The 10454-nt window shown below is 44.3% G+C and overlaps 1 protein-coding gene across 1 annotated transcript; it reads right to left on the reverse strand.

The window, feature by feature from the left end:
• Positions 1–3992: 3992 nt before the first annotated feature.
• Positions 3993–9893, reverse strand: LOC146384878 (ras-related protein Rab-33B-like). The gene is made up of 3 exons (XM_084930314.1): positions 9318–9893; positions 6340–6518; positions 3993–6253 (listed from the first exon to the last, which is right to left on the reverse strand). Exons 1-3 carry the CDS (start codon positions 9534–9536, stop codon positions 5923–5925), a joined length of 729 nt encoding a protein of 242 aa, XP_084786440.1. The 5' UTR covers positions 9537–9893; the 3' UTR covers positions 3993–5922.
• Between the last annotated feature and the right edge of the window lie 561 nt (positions 9894–10454).

The following is a 10454-nucleotide window of genomic DNA, read 5'->3' on the forward strand; positions in this document are numbered from 1 at the left end:
TTTGCGATGTCCAAGGTCTCTGACCCATGGAGCACACGCCAGCAGCGCCAGTTGGCGGCCGTTTCAGAGTTTACCACAGACATTCAGCATGTGGCTGGTAAGTCCAATCACGTCGCTGACTGTCTCTCACGTGTGTTGGTTTCTCCGGTGTATGTCGGCGTCGACTACGCTGCCATGGCTGCCGAGCAACGTGCTGACCCGGATGTCCTTGCCCTTCGGTCAACAAAAACGGGCCTCGTGCTGGAGGACACCCCGGTGTGGGACGGCAGTCCGCACCTTCTTTGCGACGTTTCCACCGGCCGCCCCCGCCCGGTGGTTCCCCTTTCGTGGCGTCGTCGTGTTTTTGACTCGGTGCATGCCCTCTCTCATCCCGGCGTCCGGGCCTTGGTCAAGCTGGTCAGCGCCAGGTTTGTTTGGCCGGGCATTCGCAAGGCGGTGAAAGAATGGGCGGCGGTTTGTATCCCATGCCAACGCTCGAAAATCCACCGGCACACACAGGCACCCCTTGAACCTTTCCGTGTCCCGGGTAGGCGTTTCGATCACGTTCATGTGGACCTGGTTGGTCCCTTGCCGCAGTCACAGGGTTTCACGCACCTTTTGACTGTGGTGGACCGCACAACCAGATGGCCGGAGGCGGTACCCCTGGCGTCCACGACAGCGGTGACGGTGGCCAGGGCATTTTTGTCAACGTGGGTTTCACGTTTCGGTCCCCCGGCTGACATTACCTCAGACAGGGGCCCCCAGTTTGTTTCTGAGCTTTGGTCTGCTATGGCTGACGGCCTGGGGGTCAAGGTCCACCGCACCACAGCATACCACCCGCAAGCTAATGGGATGTGCGAACGGTTTCACCGGTCACTTAAGGCCGCGCTCCGGGCTTCCTTAACAAGTGGTGACTGGGTCGACCGTCTGCCGTGGGTTTTGCTGGGATTGCGTAGCGCGGTTAAAGAAGACCTCGGGGTTTCCCCGGCTGAACTGGTCCTCGGCCAGCCTCTCCGGGTCCCCGGGGAATTCTTACCTGAGAGCCCTCCCCCATGTTTCGATACCTCTTTGTCGCCTTTTCGCCCCCCAAGAGACTCGTTTCCTGTTCCTGGTCCTGTGCACCACTGCCTGCCTGACACTTTTGTTCCGAGTTCGTTGGACTCTGCTCGTTTCGTTTTCGTCAGGCACGATGCCCATAGAACTCCGCTGCGTCCACCATATGACGGGCCATACAGGGTTCTTAAACCAGGCAACAAACATTTCATTTTGGACTTTGGCGGTCGGCAGGAGGTTGTCTCTGTTGACAGACTTAAGCCTGCACATGTTATGCAGGAGGATCAGGTGGTCCCGGCCCAGGCCCCTCGCCGCGGCCGCCCACCTGCCACCGGGCTGATGGATTCTGTTTTTTCCCCCAGGAGCGACCCAAAATCAACGGAGTCCGGGTCGTCTGCAGCTTTTTCTGACCGCCAGTGCCAGCCTCGCTCCCGGGCTGGGTTGCCCTCTGTCAGTTCCCCACCCCCCCGGTTCAGCCGTTCCGGCCGTTTGCTTAAGCCCCGGGTCCTGGACTAGTTCTGCTGGGTGTTCGGGGGGGGCATGTGTGGTGGACCACTAGAGGGCTCCACTCACACCCAGTGTATAGGAAGTGTGCTCCTGTGTTTTGTGGTGCGATATGCTCAGTTGATGTTGGAGAAGAATAAAGAAGGAGTGAGAACTGAGAGCTCTGTGTCGTTGATGCTTACCTCCACAGTATAACCTTTATCTGTGCGTCCTGTGTGTTCTGACCGACACCCCAAGGTGAACACCACTGCTATTCAGCCAACGCCTATACAGTCCTGGGTTCAACCCAAATTAACAGGTAATAAAAAACCAAGAGAGGCTGACAGTGATCATTGGCCTTTTAGGGGTTTGTTCAGATGAAATAGAACAAGATACAAAGTATGTTAAAAACAAGACAACCCTGAGAAACGCAGAGCAGTTTTGACCCGGAAGCAGGATTCATACATCATCACTTAAAGACCGGATATCCCACCTGATGGGAATGTTTTAATGCAGTACAGTTGTTATTATTATCACTTGTCACATCCTGTTTATGACAGTTAAAATAAATTACATTCATATAAGAAATACAATTGTCTCGTATAAACTGTATATGATGTTAAATAGGTGTATGCTATCGTACTTTAATTTCGGTCATAAGTGTGGTACTTTAAGAGCCATATATTTTATGAGGTGGTACTCATTGTGAAAAGTTTGAGAACCACTGGACTAATAAAAATGGAGGAGAAGTGATGCATCATGGGAAGTCCCCCAGCAGTCTGAGCCTATAGCTCCCAGGTCCCCCTTGGATCGGGGTGATATCCATGAATGTAAGGCACATGAAGGAGACAAAAACTGAGGTACCTGATGTGCATAAGTACTCCGAACTTTCAAAAACAAATATATATTTGATAATAAATAAAAAATATTTTTTTCTGAGTTCAGCAGAAGTTGAATAAAATAAATTGCACCTCAATTTAATTCAAAATAAATACTAATTAATTACCACTGAATGCTGTACAAGTAGTAAGTCCCCCCTTTTAAGGTTTATTTTTATTTATTTAATTATTTATATATAATGAACCCCATTAGCTTGCACAATAGTGGTTGCTAGTGTTCCTGGGGCCCAAGACATCAAGTATAATATCTAATGAAACATTACACAAGAACGTAGATGCAAAAAAGTCCACATAATTTGGCTGTTCCATCCATTGTAAGGTTTTACAATTGTAAAAATATAAGTATGCATATATCAATAACATTGAAGCACAATACACACGAATCAAAAACAGGTCACAACTTTGCAATCATAAAATATTTACAATAATTAAAAACTTTGTAAATAGGCTTTTAATTTAAAAAAAAAAAATTAGGAATAGTTTACAGTTAATAGTACTTGGCCTTTTTGTGGCAATTACTTTGTATTATTTTTGTAAGTAAAATAAAATTATTGAATCTTTACAGTGTGCACGGTCGCAGCAAAGCCTTAAACCTGTAGCTGAAGTGGAAATTTGAGATAAAGTGAGTAATTTTACTCTGAGATGTTTCCTGTTCAACCATCAGGTGATATAATGGACATTGTGTTATAAGACTTAGAAAGGACAGGTTGTAGTAGGGCTTTAAACCTCAAAACATCAGACCCTACACTTGCTTTATACTGAGTTCCCAAGTCATTTTTTAGTCCCCAGTTTAAAACTCATTAAAAACTGTTCAAAGTTTACATGCTCCAAGCTAAACCCCCACTATGAAATTATCAGGAGGCATTTCCTCTCTTGAACCACCTGCAGGAGCTTCATAGAGCTTCTTTTTGTAAGTTTACAGGTGCAGTAAACGTACAAAAACAGCAATTAAGATTTTACTTAAAAATCTCAGAGTAAGGAAAGCAGCCTCTCCTCTGGTTCCACTCTTCCCTGCATTCAGAGAGACACGCCTACTGCTGAGCTGTTGAATGTTGCACAGCTGTGATACTTTCGTGTGTGCACATGTCCTTAAACACCAGACGCTGGCTGTTGTTTGGCTGTAGGATCTGCAGAAGTCTGGTCGTTCGACTTTAATCATGTGACAAGCTCTGAATCATCGATTAGACACAAAGTCGTGAAACCACATGTGATGCACTTTTCCAACGCCCACATCATGCACAAGACCTGAGCGTGACTGCTGCCGAGTCCGCGGGCAGCCAGGATGAGATGGTGATGTATCAAAACAGCACCAGCTCATATAGTGAATCACATATGTGTTAAATATGTTTTATCCTCCAGAGAAAAGGACCAGCTCACCACAAGATTACATTTAAGACGTTTTACCCCAGAACCTCTAACTAATCTAATCTATCAGAAAAGAGCAGTTTAGATAAAACAATAAAAATTAATTTGACCTTTCTGTAATAAAGAAGTATATTCTGAAAACATTTAATGAAGCATCTGTTTATAAACAGCCTGAAATGTCTTGAGAAAAATACGTATTATTTTCCACATTCAGTGAGTCTGTACATGTTTACCACAAATCACAGATTCAGAGGAAAGGCAAAAACCGCCACGTTTAATGCCTTTGTTTTTCCAGTAAAGTGTCCAAATGCTTTCACGCCTCCTTCTTCTTCTCATCTCATTGGAACTATTTGAGTAAATTTTAACTGAGTAAATTTCACTCTGTGACCCCTGGCACAGGATGACTTGACTCAAAGTTTTTAAGCACTGGAGAAATCAGAAGCCGAGATGTTTGCTTTCTTTTGAATATTATTGAACCAAATGACACGATGACTCATTATGGTAGATGGAGGCACAGTGCCAGGGTTGGTGGGTGTGACAGTAGGAAGAAAAGATGTTGCACAATCACACTAAGTTTGTTCATTTGAGTAACAGAGTCAGTTTTTCCAAAAGCCTGGAGTTATATTTTGGTGCCATCACATCCCAGGGACGGCTCACATCTTTGCAGCTGACATTTCCAAAACGAGGAAACTCACAGAAAGAGCATCCAGACCAGCGGTGTCAAACTTACAGCCCAGTTTGGCCACTGACACCACAGTACTGCCTCAAATAAACACACCTGCACCGCTCCTTGGGTTTACACTTTGAGTAATAAATACACAAAAGCTCATTAACTGGACTTGGTCATATAATTAAAACCTGAATTCTTTTTTTAATTTACAGAAAATTTCTTATGGACCCACTTTAAAAAAGAAAAAGAACGAAATTCTGTGGTGAACAAGGAACAGATTTAATAGTTAATCTTTTGCTTACTTTGGTGTACTACACTATGCTGTTAGACCAACAAGAATATAAGTAAAAATCAAAAACTGTTGACCTCCTGCTTTGCAATTTTCACATTTTCTTGACTGGACCCTTTGACTGGCTGGTTCTCTGTTTACATCCCTGATTGATACAGATAAATAGCACACATATCAAGATATATGAATTTGTAATTTTAGGGTAAACTGCGTTTTTAAGAGCTCATTCTCAGATCTATGTACCTTGCTTTAATGATCTGTGGTATCAGTTCCTGGGTGCACATTCAGTCTGAGTCAGTGAATAACAGCAGCTGAGGAAGCTGCAAGTTTAATGTGACTCGTGCCAGGTAGGAGTTTAGCATTTGGAGTTGAGTGCGCTGCTGCTCTGGGTTACAGGATTTTCTGTTAAATTCTGTGAAAGTTGAGCTGCTCGTAGACGATTGCATTACGTTGTATTTATGTGTGAGAAGTAATCGCCTGACACTTTCTAAATCCACAGTAATGGCTCAAAATTTTCATGACTATTTACTCCATGTTGGTAAATCGCAGCCCTGTTTCTGAGCTGTTGTTTTACATGAATTAAACGTGATGTGGGAAAGCAGACCGTTATAGTTCGCGATCTGTTACACGAGTGTATCAGAGTTCCTGATAAATTATCTCTCTAGCTTTAAATCAACTTGCAGAGTGGGCACAATGTCACAACAATGTGTGAATATCATGCATTTTTATTATTTTATTCATCTTAAAAACAGAAATAAAACACCTTTTTATAGAGTCCTCATCCTGCCGTGGTTTGCGTATTTGTGCATACGTCACAGATGGAGATTACACACCTGTGCTTCCTCACTCATAGCTCCTCCTGCAAAGCCTCCTCTCTCCTCGAGATGCACTGTAGGCACTGAGATACAAGAAGGAAAGAGGAGACAAGGAGGCACAAAACAGGGAAATGAGAAAACCCTGAGCTCAGCCAGTGAGACCACACACGCTGAAAACAAACAGCGTCACTGCATCGAAAGCTCACTTGCATGTTTACATTCACAGTATTTTATTTTGCAGCTTTTGTAAACACTGAGATCACAAATATACACTAAATTTCTGAGTGGCACGTTTTGCATTTTTAAGAGTTTAAATATTAAGTTCTGTGTGAGAGTGACTGGATTGGCATGTCCTCGTCCTCCTCGCTCTCAGCAGCAGGTCATCGGCTCCTTCTCGGCCTTCTTCTTGTTAGCGAGTTTAAAGGAGCCGCTGTACGCCAGGGAATTCGCTGTCGGAAGTTTCTTCTGTCTCTTCAGCTTGAGGCTAACAGCAGTGACGATGTCCTCCACATTATCCTGCTGATACAGTGCCTGCCTGCTACCTTGCTGTCCGCTCGTGCCTTTCTTTGGAGGATCCTTGGCGGATGTCTCAAAGAAGATCATGCCGTGGGCTTTGGAAAAGCTCATTGCCCGCTCCTGGCTCACCTGGCTGTCAGTCTTTTTGGGGTCACGGAGGTCGCTCTTATTCCCCACCAGGAATCTGAGAGGAGACGAGGAAATGAAAGGTCAAAGAGTCTGGTCCAAGTTAAACAAACACTTTTGCACACAGAGAAGTGATGCAGGTACCTGGGTATGTCCTGGCCGAGGGAGTGCTGCCGGCATTCTTCTACCCAGGAAGTCAGGCCGCTAAAGCTGGCAGGAGAGGTGACATCATAAATGAAGAGCACCGCGTGGACATTACGGTAGTAGTGTTGCACCATGGATTTACGAAAGCGCTCCTGTCCGGCTGTGTCCCACAGCTGGAGCTGATGGTGAGGAGGGGAAGTAAGAAAGGAAAGAAAGTGAGAGGCTCATTCTTCTTGAAGGCTGGTGCTGGCACAAGCACGAGGAAAAGGACGGAAGGAACAGTGAGGAAGTGTTGATATTCGTTAAACTCAGTGACATACAATGAGTCATTTCTGAGAGGGAACCAAAAGAAGGAATAAACAAGCCGATCCTGTTTTTTTTTTGTTTTTTTTTAAACCAACGATTTCTCTTCAAGGCTTTGTCAAAGTTTATTCAAAGTTTCAAAACAGACCCCCCCGACCCCTCAGAAATACAGTCCTCATGTCTGCAGAAAAGACATTAAAAATAACTACATTAATGCAAAAATAGGGAAGAAACTTGACAGAGGGGCACGCAGACCAGGAGACATGGCACCCAAAAACAATCCCGAACAGAAATCTGTGGAGGAGCTCTGAAATGCCAAAGTTGGTGGCCTTGGCCTTTAAAAGCCAATCAACAACTGAAACAGGAAATGCATTAGCCAATCATCCCATTGCACTGCACGCCTCTACATGTGATCTTAGTAAAGATGGTGGTGACTTTATTAATGTAACTTATTGGGGCTTATTGGATGCGCAGCTCTTCGAGAGTTTTAAACCGGAAACAAAACATGCTGTTTGTTCGGTTCTCCTGTGGGACGCAGCCATAACGGTGCAAACCTGTGTGCATGTGTTGTCTTCCCATTCAGTCATTTAGGGGCTTCAAATAACTGTCTGGATTCAGACCAAGATGGCGGCTGAGCTGCAAACGGACAAAACCAAACAGGGCCCAAAGGTTAGACGTGGCCTGTGGACCAGACCTTCTCAATCTGGCTACAGTCAATTTACCAGTCAATATATTCTTGCCCACACCTATAACCGATAAGGAGTGGTTAGTGACACTCTGAGGAGTGCTGGTTTTCTCTTAGAGACAGGGCGAGGAGCTCAGTTTCTACAGGGGCGCCTCCAGATGCCTCCCAACTGCTACACAAGGTATTTCAGGCATGTCGAACTGTAGGAGATCCAGGACGCGATGGAGAGATTCTGCTTCTTGGATTGCTCAAAAGCACGTCAGGGTCTACCTAGAGGAGCGGAAGGAGGTGAACGAGTTCTGGACATCTCTGCTTAAACTCCTGCCGCAAAGACCTGGACCCAGTGACATGAAAGTAGATGGATGCTTCATCAGCAACCTAAGCAGTGGTGATATCAGACTTTAGACCTGATGTATGCCAAATTACATTTTGAGTTCAGTGATATTTTTATCTTCTAATCTTTTTTGATTCAGTTGTTAGCACATTAGCCTCAGTCAGTGAGTCAGTTTGGGGTGAGGACTCTGGCCACTCCTGATCCCAGTGACCCCTTAAACAGAAGCAAGCATCCCAGGAACAATACTGTTGGATCAAATCAGCATTAGCAGGTGGCGTTAAAGCATATTCTTATAAACTATATGAAAGTGTTTACTTCCTGAAACTTTTTGATAAATATCTGACACAATGTGTCAAAATCATATCTGAGTTTTTCTAGTGACCCACTGACATTGTGAATTTGAGGAATATATGTTGGCATCCTGTGCGGATATATGCTTTCTAACGCTACAGCACAATTTTAATATTTCTAAAAAATTATTTTGCAGAAACTTTGGCACCACTTTACGAGCCACTCATGTACAGAAGTTGAGTATTTTTTGGTAATTAGATCTATGCTCTGAAACCCGGAAAGCAACATTTAAAATATGCTTACTACCCACACCACCAGGATCTAGTCTTTACTTGTTACCATAGAGCTGGGAGTCTGAACAGACCTGCTTGAGGCAGGACCTGCAGTAGCTGCCTCTAAAGCTCTGAAACACTTCTGAATTATTTTGGAGCTGCTTATAGAAACATTACTAAAACATAAATGATTCATCCCGATTATCTGGTTTTCATTATCACTGAAATTCAGTTCAATTGAATCTTAGGAGTCGCCACCCGCTGGTCATTAGAAAGAATGTCCATTTTACGGTTTGACTGCACTGGATGGACCTAAAAAACTTCTGTCGACTAACTTGATCACGAACTTACGGTTTAAGATCCTGGGCTGTTGTTAAACTGTGTCAGACACTGGTAACTAAATGCACCGCTAAGCAAAAGGGAAAAAATAACCCAAGGTTACAAATCCTGTGTCACCACTCAGACACACTTCCTCTATCATGTGGTCATTTCAAAAGACCAACTGAGACTCACAATTTTAGTTAATACCGGATTCGATTTTCATTTCAACAAAAACAAACAAACTTTCTCCACATCCTAACTACAGCCTAAAAATCTAATGTGTGTTTTTGTGGCTGTGGAAGCTCGCAGTGATTTAGAGGCTGACACGGGTCTGCAAACACAAGCGGGTCTGCTGATTTTCTGCCATCCAGAGAATTTTTCAGTTGTTCAGTCTGGGACAAATAAGTGTGTGTTAATGCAGCAGAGCCACACTGCAGTGTAGACACTTAATTAACAGCGATCCTGAGAACATCAGGAGATAAAAACGTTTTAACAACACATAAACACGAGGAATCGAAGCCCGGCTCACACGTGCTTATCTGTTTTTCCTTTTATCATGAGGGTAATTTGAAAAACAAACAAACAAATGAACTCACAGAAATTATTTCCAAAACTTCAACAAACCAAAAAGTTACTTAATTGTTTGGGGATTTTCAAAATAAGAGTTTTAGCTATGCGTAAAAGTTGTCGTTCAGAACCCTTATTAGGGCAAATCTCCAACTGGGTTCATTAATGCTAGCTTTTTAGTGGTGGATGGATAGTCACCATTTACCTTGATTTTCTCTCCATCGATTTCAAGCACTCTTTCGCGGAAGTCCACGCCGATGGTAGCCTCCGATCTGCAGGGAAACTCCCCGGCGCACAGTCGGTGGGTGAGGCAGGTTTTACCCACCCCGGAGTCTCCAATCACAAGCACCTTAAATGTTCGACAGCGGGTTAGCAGTGAGGAAACACTACCCAAAGAACTGGAAAACTCGAGAGACGAATCCATGTAGCCCGAGTCCTTCAAGGTAATAACAAAGCGCAAAAAATGCGCACTTGGCTTCAAACGGCGTCTCCAAAGATGCAGCCTCCCCCTGTCTGACCAAAACTTCTGCAAACACAAAATCTTCTGCTGGTTTCGAAAACTTTTCCAGCAACTCCGTGCAGACTATTCACAGTGCTGCCCAGCGTGGGTGTGAGGAGGAGGACCCGGCGTTTCACTGTGGTGATGAGGGTGGAGAATCCAGGGTCTCAGCTTCCTGGCACATTAACGTGATTAGTTCCTTTCCCTTTTAAGTGGTTTTAATTCACAACAGCGCGGGACATGGTGGTACCATCTCCTGCCAGTGCTGGAAATAACAGGGCATCTTTTGCTCTTCTTCTTTTTATTTTTTTATTTTTTTGGGGGGGGGTCAGAACATAAAGACGCGCACGTTCACTGCAGCTGACCTCTTCAGCACGATGCTGCCCCCTCCTGGTGGGGGCGCCAAGTGACTCCGCATCCTGCTTCCCACTCATATCCATCAAGTTTGCGGGTTCCCTTTAATGCTCTGTTTCTTCATTTCTGCTTAATTATACTTTATATTGTACATGATGATTTGGTCAGCATGAACCGTGGTGCCACCTGAGTGCAGAGATGAGGCCTCACTCTGATAGGAGACGGCTACATTTTAAAAACTACTAGATTTTATAGGAATTTTAGGACAGCAGAGGAAAAACAAACACTGGTTAGTGAGAATCACGAGTTTCCTGGTTTGTAACTAACAAGGGCACAAACATTAAAACGTTATTAAAATCACAGCTTTAAGTTCAATTGGTGCTTTGGAAGTTTTCAGTGCCAACGTGATGGATCAGAGAGGTGGTCTACTTTTGTGTTTGGGGAAAAAAAAGGTGGTGTTTTCAAAGGACTTTTTCTGGTAGCATCCAC

The sequence above is a fragment of the Perissodus microlepis genome, chromosome 6 (assembly GCF_051167445.1).
Source record: "Perissodus microlepis isolate ML-2025 ecotype Zambia chromosome 6, ASM5116744v1, whole genome shotgun sequence".
NCBI lineage: Eukaryota > Metazoa > Chordata > Actinopteri > Cichliformes > Cichlidae > Perissodus > Perissodus microlepis.

Excerpts from the sequence above, each read along its gene's own strand:
- LOC146384878 (XM_084930314.1), bottom strand. The coding sequence starts at position 9,536 with ATGGATTCGTCTCTCGAGTTTTCCAGTTCTTTGGGTAGTGTTTCCTCA. Across the intron at positions 6,519-9,317 it reads TCGATGGAGAGAAAATCAAG|CTCCAGCTGTGGGACACAGC; the intron begins GTAAATGGTGAC and ends CCTCACCATCAG. Across the intron at positions 6,254-6,339 it reads CTCGGCCAGGACATACCCAG|ATTCCTGGTGGGGAATAAGA; the intron begins GTACCTGCATCA and ends GTCTCCTCTCAG.